Source organism: Carlito syrichta, unplaced genomic scaffold (assembly GCF_000164805.1).
Source record: "Carlito syrichta isolate Samal-C Ts95f unplaced genomic scaffold, Tarsius_syrichta-2.0.1 Scaffold309294, whole genome shotgun sequence".
NCBI classification, from domain to species: domain Eukaryota; kingdom Metazoa; phylum Chordata; class Mammalia; order Primates; family Tarsiidae; genus Carlito; species Carlito syrichta.
In genome coordinates, this window is record NW_007253390.1 from 807,193 (window position 1) to 823,732 (window position 16,540).

Below are 16,540 nucleotides of genomic sequence, written 5' to 3' on the forward strand. Positions count from 1 at the left end.
CTCACCTCAGCCTCCCAAAGGCGCGGGATGACAGGCTGAGCCACCGAGCCCGGCTATGTGTGTGTGTCTTAATGGATGCCCTCTGGAACGATACAACAAGGGGGTCTGAGCCCCACAATCCAGACTCCCATTACCATTGACTACCAACACCCACCCTCAATAAAATGCTTCCCCATCAGCAAACTATGGAGGCATAACTCACATTATAGCTCCCTAGTTCCTTTCCTCTGAGTGGAGCCGGATTGGGGAAATGGCCACCCTATTTATGATTTGGAAGATATTTTTACTTCCACGTGGGTAGGTGTGGGAGTCCAGGGAGAAGGTGTCCAAATGGCTTGTTAATATGGACATGGCCCCAGAAACCTCCAAACCTGTCACTCAGAGAATTTTCCTGAAAGCATAATTTCCCCTTTCCTATAGAGGGGGAAACCGAGGTACACATGGACTAGATCTGCTTTCTTGATCTTATCCTTCATTCCTTCTGCTAATTTATGATCCCAAACCTTTCTCCTTCTTCCAGAAAATGATAATATGGGGATTAAAGTGCAAAGCCATATCGTCCTGCGACAAGGCCTGTTGATAGAGACTAGATGGAAATAGGGGGGCAACCTGCTCCATGGAAAGGAACTGCACGGGAGGGTCTGGGCACCCTCCTTGCTGAGAGGAGTGGGTGGGGACAACTGTGGAGGGGACCCTTGGAGTCAGGTGAGTGGTGTTTCTTCCTCTGCCGAGCAGGCTTCCTGGGAGTCAGGGACACCATTAAGAGAGAGGCGTGAGGGAACAGAGTGAGGTCAAGTGAGCGTTTACATTTTTAGGTTGCTGCAACCCCAGGGGACAGAGAAGAGAAGCAGGGTTGAGGGGAGAAGAAACAGGACCCAAAATAGTTGCAGCACTCACAGGCTTGGCAGCCAGCCATGTGCACCGGAGAGCTGCCTGCACCTGCCCCTGCCTGTCCAGATGCCGCCTAGCTCAGAGAGCTTGTCGGGGCTGTGGGCCTCGAATGGGGTCATTCGGGTTCCAAGTCCAGTAGCTCCAAGGCCCAGTTCTCTTCACATATTCCCTGCAGCCCAATCCTGGGTGCCCGGGATTGTCACTCACTACCAGAGAGACCTCGTGTGTGCACACAGCACTGACTCTGCCCAGGAGGAGACGGAAGAGGCATATGTCCACTCTTGTGCCATAGGAACAGTGTTATCAATGTCACACTGGGTTGGCCCGTGGCCTCTCCAGCCTGGGCTCAGTCTTTCTCAGATATTTATTAAGCTTTGGACTGGCAAGGCCTGGCTGTCTCCCCAAGATCCAAGTCATCGGTCTTCCCTAAAACATCCCAGTTTCCTTCGGCACCCCCTCAATCGTCTGCCATCGGCAGGTGGGAGGCAGTAGGTATACGGCATAATGGTTCTCACCAGCTCTGCTCCCTTGTGCAAGTTCCTAAGCCTCTGTGAACCTCCATTTCCTCATCTGTAAAACTGAGATAATGATAACTACCTTGAAGTGTCATCTTGAGGATTAAATGGCATCTTATAATTGTCTACTGCTGCTGGCACCTATCAAATGCTCAGTAAATCATAACTATTCTTTTTCTTTTTTGTGGAGATGGATTCTCGCTATGCTGTCCAGGCTGAGCTCAAACTCCTAGCCTCGAGCAAGGCTCCTGTCTTAGCCTCCCAAAGTGCATGAATCAAGTGGAATGACTGTCAGGTCACCTACGCGCCCAGCTGCCCCAGCCTCCATACCTTTGCTCACCCCGGCCCCTCTGCCTGGAGTGTCGCCAAGACCTGTCACCCAGGCAGACCTCTCATCTCTTAAGATCCTCTGACCTCTCACTAGGAGAATCAGCCTGTGTGGCCTCGCTGTCCCCCCAGCACTGCGCTGCTCTTTTCGGCCTTCTGCCCAACGGCAGCCTCCTTGAGATAGCACCATCCTGGTGCGACTTCCCAACCGTGGGAATTCGCTATGGTTTCTCTTCCCCCAGAATGGGAGAGAAGTGACATTTCCCCATCGGTAATAGTAGCATTGGGGGGTGGGGGCCAAGGTCACCATCAAAGAAGGCTTCTCTGAATTGCTGTTGGTGGTGGGCAAGGGAAGGTTTTGTAGCTTTAAAAAAAAAACCCCTCCTTGGTGTTTCAGACACCCTTCCCCCAGCGGTGTATGTCACCTGCATCTAGCACAGTGCCTGCCACACAAGTCTTTGTGACTGACAAAGTGAATGAATCAGTGTCCTCAGGCTAACCAAGGTGCAGCCTGTAGCTTGGTGCTGGTCACTTTTATTATCACTCTGAGATGAGACACGTGTAGGTATTGAGTAAGCATGTGGAAAATGCTAAACCAATTTGCAATTACTTCCAAGCACGTGGGTGGACTAGAGACCCGTCTGGGTTGTCAGAGTTACATGGTGAGTCTCACATGGCTCCAGTTGTGAAGGGGTCCCATGTCGTAGGACCATGTATCAGTCCATGATAGATTGGAAATTAAAAAACAACAACCTGGTCTTTCTCCACAGATTATCTGAGAAGCTCTTCTTGGAGCACAGCAGACTACCTGGCACACAGTAGGTGCTCAAGAAATGTTTGTTGAATAAATGAACAATGGAAAGTTGTGTTCTCTGCTGTGGCATAATTCAAAGGCAGGTGCAGCCTTGGGGTCTCTACATCTAAGAAGAGACACTGGCCTTTGGGTTCTGACAACAGAGCAGGGAGAGCAGGGGGACTCTCCCTGACCCCCTGACCTTCTGAGCTCAGAGGAGGACCAGGAGCCGGCCTGATTTAAATGTTCCCTTCACAGAGAGGCCTCTAACTGGGGTTCCCTGGGGTCCCACTTGGCTGGAAGTGGGCCTGGTGTGTGACCCTGTCCCACAGGCCTCACACCTGCTCCCAGGGTTATTGGAGCTGGACACTCCCAAAGTCCTGGGCTGAAAAAAGCAGGGCTCAGCTCACCTCCCACTGCTCCCTCACCCCCACTGCCTCTATTTTCCGGCTGTCTTCCATTTCCAAGGGTCAGCCCATTCCAACTGCTCCTCCCACCCTGGCATGCACTGAGTTTTGTGGGAAGATGAGGAGAGCTGCCTGGGCTCCCCTCAAAGGAACCTGTCCAGCACCTGCTTCCCTGCTGTGACCACAAGGGCAGCTGCCACCACACCTTCTTCCCCTGCATCCCTGCCTTGTGCCCTGTGGCCTGATCAGGACTTCAGCCTTCAGGCCATCCATGTCTTCCATAGAGAGCTCTGGGATCCTACTGAAAGAAACTTAGTGGGCTGGTCTGGAGAGAGGCTGGCAGGGGGCTGGCAGTGGGTGGAGCAGCTGCATTCAAAGGGCTTCCTGGGAAGGTGTCTTGCCACCACACAGCTGCTGGGCCTGAATGTCTCCTCCCTTAGGTCAAGGCATGGTGACCTGCTCAGATGCAAATCCTGCTGGGGCAGGGAGGCATTCAACTCATACTTGTTCTTAACTCTTTTTTTTTTTGAGTTGAAGTCTCAGTCTGTCACCCAGACTGGAGTGCAGTGGCTGCTCCTGGCCACTGCAGCCTCAACCTGCTGGGCTCCGGCGATCCTTCCACTTCTGCCTTCCAAGTAGCCAGAACTACAGACGTGCGCTACCACGCCTGGCTAGTTTTTTGATTTATTGTAGAGATGAGGTCTCGCCAAGTTACCCGGGCGGGTCTCGAACCCTCGGGCTCAGGCAATCCACTCACCTCGGCCTCCCAAAGCGTGGGATTACAGGCTGAGCCACTGAACCTGGCTGTTGTTAACTCTTTAAGGCACGTGTGCTTCAAGCAGGCAAAGTGGGTTTGGCAGAGAGGAGGGAACCAGGGAGTACAGGCTGGAGTGGAGGAAGAGTTCCTCAAACCTCTCGTCAATCATTCTTTTTTTTTTTTAAGATTTGTTACATGAGTATATTGAGTGATGGTGAGGTCAGGCTTCTGTTGACTCTGTCCCCAAATAGCAAGCATGGAACCCAATGGATAGTTTTTTCAACTCTGGCCTTTCTTCCTCCTTCCTCCCTTTAGGAGTCCCCAGTGTCTGATGTTCCTATCTTTATATCCCCCTGTGCCCATATCTTCACTAAGGGACCTCATCACAAGTGCTCGGGGCAGGCTACATGGGTACTTCTACTAGGAGATACTTTTCCAATATTCATGGTTGTTTGCTCTTGGATTTCTCCACCCTCTCCCTCCTGTAAGCCCACAGCTGGCCTGGCTTCTTCACCTCAGGAAAGGTTTGTGGCGAGGCCCCTGTCTCTGGTTTTCTAAAGTCTGCGATTCACCCCAGCAGTGGGGGATCTCAAGGGTAGAACTCACAGTGCTCTGAAGATGAGGAGGAGCAGTCCCTGGGACCCCCAAGAAAGCAAGTTCCAACTTCGTTCAAGGATTCCTGCCTTTAAAAGGATGCAGAGGACCTATCTGTGTCACCTGGGCATATCTCTAAGGCTGACAGGATACCTGAAAGCACCAAGAACCATTGTGACTGAAGGTCTCTCCATCCAAGAGGGATATGAACTCAGAATCCACATAAAGTTAGTTTATAGGAAAAAAACAAGACTTTTTTGCTTGTTTCAGTTATGGTCAAAGGTTCCGTCCTGCTTTGCTATTTTTCTTATTTTGCAGATGAGAGAAATGAGATTGGTGGAAAGGGGGGTGCTGAGGGTAGGAGGCCCCACCCACCTCACTTTTCTGCTAGGCCTGCCTGATGTGCTGACTGCGATGGCCACACCGACCACTGGGTGTCCAGGGCCCTGGCGTCTCCACAACCACCTCAGCTTCCAGGTTTGGAAAATGACCCACTGAGTGAGAAAAATGGCTATATTTATCCTGATGAACCCTCACCCAAATCCACATGCTCGAAGTGGTCTCCCTTGCCATCCTTCCTCCCTGGCCTTCAATTCCCTCTTCCCTTCCTGGTATACTGCTCCCTTTACCAGACAGCCAAGCTCCCTTGGGTCTGTGTGGGCCAGACATGCCAGGGCTGTCAAGAGAGGGAGCCAGTGAGTCTGAGAGTCCCAGGAGGAGTCTGTGCACTCAGGGTGATGGGAGTGAGCAGAGCACCCAACCAGGGAGAGGATGGGAGACCAGCACTTTCTTGGGTAATAATGCTGATAATAATAGCTAAGTTTTATGAAGCATCTATTTATGTGCCAGGCCTTATCTGGCCATATACATATGTTTAATCCTCACTGAAACCCTATAAGGTAGGCACTCTTATCACCATTTTATAGATGAGAAAACTGAAGCACAGAGGGGTTGACTACTTTCTCCAGGATCACACAGCTACCAAGTGGCAAAGCTGTGATATGTATCCAGACAGTTTGATTCCAGACTCTGTGGTCTCAACCACCATGCCATGCAGGGGAGGGGGGAAAATAGTATACCTGGGACATCTGGATATATTTGTCAGATCCCACTCCAACAGCTCCAGGTCTGCCCGCCCCCACTCCCAAGCCTGGGCTCAGTGTGACTTGGGTTATGCGCTGTTAGTGCAGGGAGAGCAGAGAAAGAAGGGAATGAACATTTATTGAGCAATTCCCATGGGCCAGGTCAGGCATGTGGTTTTTGTACTCGTTGCTATGACTGTCCTGAAAGGGTACAAACTGGGTCCTCTGTTCACAGATGAGGTAACGAAGGTTCAGAGAGTTTAAGATGCTACTAACCAAAATCTAGACTGTAGGTAGGTTGGTTCAACTTGAGAGCCCGAGCTTTCCCGTGACTCCCCAGGAAGATGGCGGAACTTGGACAAAGCTCCCAGGTTTCTTCTGAGGGTTTTGTTGTTCAGCTATCGCAGTGTCCAGAGTCTCTTGCCCTGATGTGAAGGGGCATCGGTTGGGGGGCGGGGAGGGATAATTGTAAATGCCTTGAAATGAGAGCTGAGTTCTTGCAGTAGGGAGAGGGCAGGCTCCCAGATGGGGCTAAGAACCAGGCTTTCTTCTCATTTTCACAGACCCTTGTTGAGCATCTCTGTTCTCTGTACAATGGCCCAGGGTTGAACCACCCTGTGCTCCGTAGGTCCTAGATATTTGAAGGGCAAGGCCAGAGCTGGGGTCCTTCTGGGGCCCCAGCCTCCCCAGATGGTGAGATGGAGCAGGCTGCCAGCCGCAGGAGTTGGCAGGCACATTCCAGACCCTATAAAAAGACAAATGCCCTGGTTGCCAGAGACTTAGGCTTCAGCCTCATGGAGGAAACTGAACCCCAGGAATGTAACAGGGGCCTGGCAGAATCAGTGCCTGAGGGGTGGGTGACTACTCTGGGACCAAGGAGGGTCCAAATGGGCAGCCACCCTGCCAAGCATGCCCCTTGGGAGCAGCAGGTAATGCCTACCTAAGGATAATCATAAAATTATTCAGAACTCAGAAATAAGGTGAAGGGAGGCTGCCATATCTTTGTAACGTCACGTTGGAGCATTTTATAACAGGCCTGGCTGAGGATTACTTAATTATCTAGGTCAGGGTTTCTCAGCCTCAGCCCTATTGATATTTTGGACTGGAAAATTATTTGTTGGTGGGAGAGGGGCCATCCTGTGCATTACCAGATCCCTGTCTCTACTCTGCCCAATGCTAATAGCTTACGTCCCCATCCCCACTCTAGCCCACCCCCTCACAATTCCAGACATTCCCAAATGTCTCCTGGAAGGCAGAACTACTCTTCTCCCCTCCCTTCAAAACCACTGACCTAGGGGAATATCCTTTTGTTTAACTCTCACCATTCTGTCCCTTAAATATGCAAATGATTTCTGCCTGATAGAAAGATAGCACCAGTGGTTATAGTTGCATTGCCCTGTAGAGCATTAAACAGCTTGGTACCTAACCTGGCAACCTTGTTTCATCATTCTTTCTCCAATATCATATAACTTGTGTTCCTCCAATTCCCTTTAACCTATCTTTCCCTTCCTGTTTGTTCTCTCATGGGTTGAATTAATCTTTCACACATATTCTCTCTGTACTTCACTTAAAGTTATGTTTTCACTATTTGAAAATCACACTTTTTTTGAGTTGGGGTCTCAATCTGTTGTCCAGATTAGAGTGCAGTGGCATGATCATAGCTCACTGCAGTCTGGCTCTCCTGAGCTTAGGCGATCCTTCTGTTTCAGCCTCCCGAGTAGCTGAGAACACAAGCGTGCACCGCCATGCCCAGCTTATTTTTATTTATTTATTTTTTTATAGAGATGGGGTCTCGCTATGTTGCCGAGGCTGGGCTCAAGCAATCCTTCCACCTTTGCCACTACACCCAGTGAAAATCATACTTTGACACAAGATTGTTTTGAGGATAAAATGAGCTAATAAAGTAAAAGTAATTGATTTGTAGTCTCTGCCCAATCATTAGTAAGTCGGATCATTGTTGCTGCTTTTTCACACGGGTCCCCTCAGGCTGGCCAAGGCTGGAATCACTCGTGACCTTGCCCAATAAAGGATGCAGACCTGCCCACAGAGCCCACTGGGCCTGTGCAGTGCTGAATTTCTCTGTGCTGTAGTTTGCTCTTTTGTACAAATGAGCACAATAACAGGACCAACCTTGGGGGCATTCAGTGCAATCATACATAAAAACATTAGAACAATGCCTGGTACAATGCAAGTACTCAGCAAATATTGGATGTTGTTGTTGATGATGATTTGCTGGAGGATGAGGAAGGGTGGCCAGGAAAGCCACTAAGGTAAGCTGGGTGTTTCAAGGAGAGAAGATGAAGGGTCCAAGAGATTTCAGGGACAGATGGTGGGTGAGGAGAGAAGGAATTGTTTTTTTTCTGAAATAACCCTTTGGCATAGCTGTTGGAAATCTTTTGAATGTAAGAAAACCTGAAGGTCTCTGAGACCAGGGACATCATGGCTGGGGAGCCCACTCTGAGGCACTGTGGGATCTGCATGATGAAAGTGTCTTATGTTGATAGATGAGGTACTATGACTCTTAAAAGGTCTTGACTCATCCAGTTACTTCTCTCAAATGTACAGTGTTAGCCTCATGTTATAAATGAAGACATGGAGGGACTAGAAAGGTTAAATAATGTATCCAAGGCCACACAGCTGGTATGCGAATGAGCCTGGACTCAAAAGCATAGGTTTGGGCTCCAGAACTGATTTTCGTAAGCACCATATCATAATGTTTCTCCAATCTGTCTGATCTCAGAATCTGTTCCTTCCGGGCTCCTCCCTGCCATGACATCACACAGCTGGCCAGGATAGCAGCAATCCTGGGTCCTCGTCTTGCCACCCTGTATCCACTGTGTAGTCCCAGAACTCCTTGCCCTCTCTGGGCCTCAGTTTCTTCTTCTGTTCTGGGAGGACCCCGGGCTTTGCCACTGACACAGAGCAGGCAGAGGTAAGGAAGTACCATCAACCCTAGGAAACCCAGGGCCCCAATTCTGTGACCCTCTGCAAATGCTGGAGAAAAGGAAGTGGAGAGCAGGACACAGCTGGGAGGGGCGCTCCCAGGAAAGCCGTTCCCACAGGCAGGTGGCAGGATCCCCGCCCATAATCAAGGGTACCACCACTCCCTCCCCCAATTCTGCTTGCCTACTCTGTGGGAAGCCCTTCTTGCCCCCCAACAATCCCTGCTTTGCCATCGTTAGTCAGGCACGTGCCAAAGTGTCATAAAATGCTCAGACCTGCAAATCCAATTGCCCAATCGATGGGCACAGGCACTCGGGTCTCAGCACAAAGTCTAACTCACCACATTTCTCCCCCACACCCCCACCTGCTCCTCCCCATGCTGCTGTCTTGGTAAGCGACACCACTGTCTACCCTGTCCCCCCTCTGATACCCGAGTGTCATCCTCACCTTCTTCCCCAGGACTCCATCCCCACGCAAATCTCTCTCAAATCCGCCTCTTATCTGCCTCTACCCTCATGGGCACCTGGGTTCCAGTCTCCCCCCATTTCCTGCCTAGATGATTTCCATCCCTTTTCCTGCTTCCCATCCCACCCCGTTTCATCCTGATCTTGGGGTGAGAGATTTTTCTTTTCTTTTTTCTTGAGTTGGAGTCTCACTCTGCCTCCCAGACTGGAGTGCAGTGGCCGCTCCCAGCCACCGCAGTCTCGACCTGCTCAGCTCCAGCAATCCTTCCGCCTCAGCCTTCCAAGTAGCCGGAATTACAGGCATGTGCTACCACGCCCGGCTGATTTTTTGATTTATTGGAGAGATGAGGTCTTGCCAAGTTGCCCAGGCAGGTCTCAAACCCGCGGGCTCAGGCAATCCACTCACCTCAGCCTCCCAAGGCGCAGGATTACAGGCTGAGCCACCGAGCCCAGTGAGAGATTTTTCTAACTCCCCATCCACCTCTCCATCTTTTGTCCCCAGTCCTTCGCCCTGGGGCTCCCCCTGGCCAGAGTCTCCCCCCTGCCCCACCCTTCTACCATGCCCTAACCTTCTCCCAAGACTGGCTACACGACTGGGGGCCCAGTGCAAGTGAACATGTGGAACCCTATGTTCAAAAAGTAGAAAATACGTGCCGTTAAAGGTACTACAATATAAAGCTTTCCCTTTTCTTTCAGTTTTTTTCTCAACCTACAGTGGTGTCTTTTCATTGCCTGTTGCGTGTTGGACAAAGCAAGTGCAGACAACCACAGCACCTACTCCCAACCTTCTCCTACCAGGAGAGGGTGAGGATGACACTCCGTGTCAGAGGAGGGACAGGGCAGATGGCAGTATCACTCACCAAGCCCGTCCCACAGCCCAACATCCTGCGGAGCCAGGCATCTCCCCTTCACACAGACTGGCCACTTCACCCCACGGTGAACAGACAGTACCCAAGGGTATTGCAACCTCTAGATGGGGGGTGGACCTTAGAGACTCAAACTTACAGAGTCACCCACTGAATGAGTTATGGCACTGTCAGCCCAGGGTGGGGATAACTATAGCCAGGCCCTTTCCTCAGACATCTGAGACACAAAAGAGTCCATGTACCGAAACTTGACCTTCCCCCACCTCACACCAAGGCCCCTCCCAGGTGGCTCAGGGCACCAGGGAGCAAAACATTAAGCTGACAGACTGTCCTTTGGGGCAGGGAGGTGGCAGAAGACAGGACTTTGTGTGAGCCAAGGCGCTAAGCTTCTAGTGCACATGCCATTGGCCCAGTGGACTTCACTTGCAAATCATAAATTCAAAGATAAAATCAATTACACTTGTAATACTATGAACACAGAGCATTAAAACCCAAGGGTGGGGCCCTTGTGAGCACGAGATCCTCTGGGACTACACACACTGTATGCCCACAGCTGACCTGTGCTCATCCTTCAGGTTCCAGGTTAAACATCCTGTCCTCTGGGAAGCCTCTCTGATCCCAAGACCAGCTTTGGTTCTCTTCCAGGATGCTGTCATAGTGTCCCCAAATCCTGCACATTTCCCATTTCATTTAAACGACTTGTGTAATTATAATTACTTGTTTAATCCATTTAATGAATCAAGCTCTGTGAAGATGAGAACTATGTCTATTTGGTTTATAATTATATCCCCAGTATGTGCCAGGAACACAACAGGCACTAAATAAATATTTGTTAAATGAATGAGAAAGCTAACGTGGAATTGGTCCTCAGGCCTTCCTTCTTTAAACCTATGGGTTATCTTGGATGACTGGGAAGTCTCCAACCTTTCTCAGATACCTACAAAGCAGCCAATAGACTAAGAGAGAGATGAATACCTCCTGTCCCTTCTGCCTTCTCTTTCTCCTCTCACTTCCCTCTTACTGGGTTTTGTGGAGATTGAACACATAACTGACAGGCAGGAATGAGGAGGCCCCAGCTAGAAGCTGGCTGTGTCACTTTGGTGTAGCCTACTCTTTCTAGGCTTCACAATAAGGGGTCAGATTAGCGTTCCTCACTAAACATTGATTTCTCATTGAGCTCTGACATGCCAGGTGACTTCTGATGCTTTGGAAAGGTTTCTAGTTGGGTTTCCCTCTTCCAGGAATTTATAATCCTATCGCTATGAGCTCTAGACCTAACCCAAGGCTTTTCAACTCCAGTCCACCAAAAAAACAAGTGCACGTGCGCACACATACACGCACAGGACAGTGTGAAAAATTTAAGGCAGCCATTCTGTTTCAAGATAGAAGACAATGTAAACCACTAAGGCATAATTTAATATCCTCCAAGGAGGGGAGAGTTTCTTGCAAAAGTAGTCAACTTCTTAAGAGGTATAAATGGAACTGAGGCCCAAAAATATGAAATCCTGAAGGGTGGTCCAGCCCTCCCTATTTTCAGGGCAGAGAGAACCAGGCCAGCCAGATCAAAGGCCCAGGCTCCATGAAATGCCTTCGCTGGCAGTAAAGGTTATATTGTTTCTACCTACATTTAATCCCATTCTTCCTCCACATTCAGGAGTTCAGAGTTTTTTCCACTCATAGCAAGCACACATTTAGAATTCCAGCTTCTCACCAACTCAAGAGAGATTCCCATGGAAACCAGCATAAAGAAGAGGCAGAGATAAATACCTTTCTTTCAGGCTCTGGATACACGCTAATAGACCTTCTCCCTCCCCACCCTGCCGTTTAAGTTAAGATGGTGGATCCATTTTCCTGTCCTCCAGGGACCTGGGAAGTGTCTGAGCCCAGTGTTTCTAAGAGGACTTCCCTATAAAACCTTCCATTATCACACACCACCTTGGCAACACAGCTCATACAAGAGCAAATTCTAAAGTGAGAGAGAGCAAATTAGAGGTCCTACCACAAGATTTAGATGTGGAGTGACCCTGGGTAAGGTACCTAAGCTCTCTTAGCCTAAGTTTCTTATCTTTTAAATGGGTCTAATAATGTTACTTACCCCATAGGGATAGTTGTGGGAATTAACTAATACGATAATATAAAATACTTACCACAGAGCTTGGCATTTAATAAGTATTTAATGAATGTTAACCATTTTTATCATTTAACTAGCTACTGGGTAAGCCCCTTAATCTCTCTAGGTCTCAGTTTTCTCATCCATAAAACAATGAGGTGGGGAGGAGGTAGGACAACCTAATTCTTGCAAATCCCTTTCAGCTTTGGTATTTTATGCTCCCATGCGTGTTATTGCTGAAGCAATGAGGAGGAAGTAGTATTACCAAACTCTAAAACATATTATTCCTTCAGATGGCTAGCTCAAACTCTCCTATGAAAGCAAACTCAATAGAAGCAAGTTTCTTCTGGATCACATCCAGGGATGAGAAATAAATTAGCACTCAAACTCTGTGGCTCAGTAGTTGACCTTACTAAGCCTCAGTTTTCACATCTGTCAGATGGGACTACTTAATGGGTTATTGTGAGGATTAAAGGAATTTACTCGTGTATGGTGTTTAGCATAGTGCCTGGGCACAGTGAGCCCTTGCTCCGTGCTAGCTGACGATATCACAGATTCTAGAAGAAGCAGGTTGACCCCGAAAAGTTGTTGAACCTCTCAGTCAGCCCTGCAGGAGGCTGTGAAGTTGAATCACCAGCATCACCCACCAGGACCAAGTCCACCAAGGGGCCTCACCCAGTCTGGGCCTGCAGTCCCTTAAGAAGGGGGACAGGAGGACCTATCTTACCAGACCAAGGTTCAGAGCATTGTTGTCATCTTCAGGCATGGGCAGGTACACGGCCAGGGCCACACAGTTGGCAAAGATAGTGAGCAAGATGATTGTCTCGAAGGGTCTGGTGCTGGGGTTAAGGAGAGCCCTTGAGTGAGGCATGGGATTTGCAGGGTGAAGGGGAAGAGGGCGGTGAGGGTCAGCCTGGACTATGACCCTGATGCCGGGCTGATGGGCAGGCCCTTGGGCACTCTGCCCATGCCGCTCCTTCCCTGAACCCCTGCAGGGTATAGAAAGGGCCAGGTTCCCACCCGGAGATCTGGCTCCCTCTCCTCAGGAACAGGTGACTTCCACTTAGACTCTCTGGGCCTGCAAAGGTCTGGTACCTGGCTGAGGGCTACTTAGCTTTAAGGGACAGGGGGTCTTCACACTGCTCCACTCTAAGTGCCTGGCCACAAGTAGCCACGACTTTCTGAGATTCTGGCCAGGTGACCTGAAAGGCTCATCTAGAAAAACGGCAAGGGAGACTTGGGCTGATGCAGGTCAAGGTTAAGAACCCACAGAGCAGGACTGGGATCGGGGGACAACGGAGAGATGAAATCTGAATTTCCAGAGCTGTGTGCTCCCACTAGTGTGCACATGCTCACACTCATCACTCTTCACCCCCCCCAGACACACCCACCCCTCCACAGCCCCGGGCCCAGGCCTTTCTTGACTTCCTGAGCCATTAGACAGCAAGTGTGGACAGAGTGAGGGAAAGCGAGAGAGAGAGTTGCTTAGGGTCACATGGGGAGGCATACTATATAGATAGCCCTGATTTAAAAATCCGATTTCCGCCGGGCTCGGTGGCTCAGCCTGAAATCCCGCGCCTTTGGGAGGCTGAGGTGAGTGGATTGCCTGAGCCCGCGAGTTCGAGACCCGCCTGGGCAGCGAGACCTCATCTCTACAATAAAATAAAAAAATCAGCCGGGCGTGGTAGCACACGCCTGTAGTTCCGGCTACTCGGAAGGCTGAGGCGGAAGGATCGTCAGAGCCCAGCAGGTCGAGGCTGCGGTGGCCGGGAGCGGGCCACAGTCTGGGCGACAGAGTCTGGGCGACAGAGTGAGACTCCAACTCAAAAAATAAATAAATAAAAATAAATAAATAAAAATCCTATTTCCTTCCGGCAACCTCTAGTGTTTGAAAAGAAAGGAGGGACATAGGGGCAGAGGCCTACAGGAGGAGAAGGCCTGGGGGAGCAGAGAATGGAGGAAAGGGAGAACCCACAGGGTGAACCTGATCTGACAGAAGAAAGGCAGGGAGAGAGGGGCCCAGGAGGGTTAGATTTGGCCTGGCCATGAGCAGCTGTGGGGAGCAGGGCTGACCCTGACCCCAAACTATCTCCACTTGGCTCCATGTTTCTCCTGCCCTTCCAGTTATCCCATTGTTCTTTCCTTCTGGGAGACAGCTGGTGAGAGCCCAGGCTACCAGAACCTTTCAGAAATATTTTTAAAATTCCTGACCCTCATTCTCAGAACGGCTTGACAAACACTTCCCCTCTTCTCTGTCGCTCCTTCCTCCCTGCCCCAAATAACCCAGATATTTCCATCATTCTTCCTCTCAGAGCTATGGTCCCATGCAAACATAGCAAAGGAGAGGAGGTCCTTGCTTCCAGGGTGGTATGTCTGAGCTAAGACAGCCAGCCTTTCTTGGCCTGTGTCTTGGAGTCACTCAGAGTAGGCCTTCCTTCAATCCCATTTCTGCCCTAGCTCCATGCCCAGCTGGGATCTACCCACCACAGGAAGACTTCCCCACTCACATCTCTTCATACTCTGCCCTCCCCGGTCAAGGGAGGGATTTTCTCCGAGAGTCCACCGCTTATTTATTTATCTATTTATTTGCCTCTATTCTATTTAAAAATGAGACGTTGTTTCAAAAACCTAAGTGGCACCCATGATAATGTGGATTTGGGTACACATGGGAACAGTCCTCATGAAACAGGTCCCATCCATAGACGGTCACAGGCATCTGTGGCCGTCGCCCACTCAGGCCCCAAGAAGCCACACAAATTCCTCCTCCTCCTCTTATGCTTAGTTGAAGGCTCCTTCCCACAGGCTCCTCATACCATTCTGGGACCATTCACCCCATTTCCAAGTCCCCAGCCTCCCCGTGCCCTCCCCCATATTACACACACCCTCCCCACTGCCCAAGGCCCTGAAGGATACTTCCATTCCACGATGCTGATGCAGGCCTTCCTCAGGGGGTTCTGGAGGGTCAGGCAGAACAGGGCCCGGGGCGGCCTTGGCAGAATCTCGGGAACAGGCTTCTTGGCCTGTTTCTTCCTCAGGCCCTCCTCCTGGGGTGAGGATGGCTCCATGGCTTCCCTGGCAACCTGGCTTTCTCCTGCTCCCCACCCCACTGCCCTCTCTTCCCTGCGTGCCGGTTGCCCCGCCTTGGGGACTGGGAGGCTGAGCCTGCCGGGCCAACCTGCCCTGCTGAGCCAGCCCCGGGGGCGGGGGCACAAGTGGGGGCAGGAGGATTACTCTCCTGCTCCCAGCAAGTAAAATTAGCCTCCACTCGGTTCCCCTCTGCCCAGCCTGCGCTCCCGGGGCCAGGCAGCTGTCATTCCATCCAGCCCAGCCAGTGAGTTCCCAGTCTGTCCCAGAGGAGGTTGGGGGTGGGGGGAGGAACTTACATTCAGGCCTGGGGTGGGGCAGGGGCAGCAGGAGACAGGATGAAAGGTTTCCAGGCTGGGGCAACAGAGTTCTTCAGGGGGCAGTCTATGATATGGACCCTCAAGCTTGAGACTGGCTCCTCATGCCAAATTAGATTTTCCCCTCCCCAGCCCCATGAGACGGTCCAGAGAAGGTACTGGGTGACTGGCCTAGCTCAGCAAGCTCCACAGTATCCCCCACCCATCTCAGTACCTGCATCATCAGGCCAAGACTCCTCCCACTCCCACCCCACCCCCACATGTACCCCATGTCAGGGAAACAGTAAAACCCTCCGCTGTGGAGTGGAAGCTCCCAGAGCAACCTTGAATGTGCATGCCTCTGGCATAGCATCTGTACAGTGTAGTGACTGTATGTGTTGTGTCTTTCTTTCCCACCCCTAAGGGTGCTGGGGTTGTGTGGTTTTATTCTGTGGGACTCTGGCCTCTCCTCTGCATCATCCCTGGCATATAGTAAGCTCTCTGTAAATGTTGGATGGATGTGTGAACTAACAGAACACCTCACATACCCTCACAGCAAGTGCTCTGGGCTGGGTTGGGTATGGGAAAAGGCCAGGGTGGGTGAGGACAGACATGGATCTAGGAATGACAAAGCTCAACAATCCTTTTATTTATCTCTTTGGTGCAGACACAGTGCCAATGTACCCATATGCCACCCCACCCCCCATCCCAGGCTCACAATCTGAGGGGGGGAAAAAACATCGCAGTCTCCTCCCAACCTGGGGAAAAACAAGAAGGCCTGACAGGGGGATGGGGGAGGAGGCGATCGTCCTCAAAGAAGGAAGCCTGAAAGCGCCCCCAGTTTGCACACATGGCCTCTGCTGAAAGTCAGTGGCTCGATCTGGGCAGAGTGCTGGTAGCAGTCTGGCCTCCCATCTCCTCCTCTGGGTTCCTCTCTCTGGGGGCAAGCAAATTCCAAAGAAGTCGCTAGTATTTGAGGCCATCTCGTGGAGAGCCAGAGCACGGTACACAAGAATCAAAGCCCGGCCCACCTCCTAGGGACTCGCAAGAGAGGAGGCTGCGTCTGAGACTAGCAAAGCTGCCTGACGCCAAGTGGGAGCCAGACCCAAGGATGACGGTCCCGGCCTGCCCCGCCGTAGCTTGGAGGGGGCGGGGGGCGCACCCGGAGCTGTCCCAGGCCCTGCCCGCACTGCACCCACGAGGCTCCTCCGGTCTCTATCGTGCCTCTGGTACCGTCCCCAGCTGGTGGGGGGGGGGGATGACACAGACAAGTGTCACAGGCCTGCGCCGCACCCCACGCTGCTCCCGAGGGCGGGAAGGGGCCTGCGGATGCTCTAAGCCCCGGAGAGCCACAGGCCCTATCAAAGACTGGATTCCTCCGACTCAAAGAAAGGCGACGAGGAGAAGCAGG

The 16,540-nt window shown here is 51.2% G+C and overlaps 1 protein-coding gene across 2 annotated transcripts in view; it reads right to left on the bottom strand.

The window, feature by feature from the left end:
• The window catches only part of CACNA1S (calcium voltage-gated channel subunit alpha1 S), a 73,486-nt gene extending 58,614 nt beyond the window's left edge, over positions 1-14,872 (bottom strand). Inside the window, exons 1-2 of one of the 2 annotated variants that reach the window (XM_008067113.1) lie at positions 14,663-14,872; positions 12,477-12,582 (exon numbers count right to left, since the gene is read on the bottom strand). In XM_008067113.1, the coding sequence (XP_008065304.1) occupies positions 12,477-12,582; positions 14,663-14,814 (258 nt within the window). In that variant the 5' untranslated portion in view covers positions 14,815-14,872. The remainder of the gene's footprint in view (positions 1-12,476; positions 12,583-14,662) is intronic. The other variant, XM_008067114.1, reaches the window with a different exon arrangement.
• Positions 14,873-16,540: the final 1,668 nt, after the last annotated feature.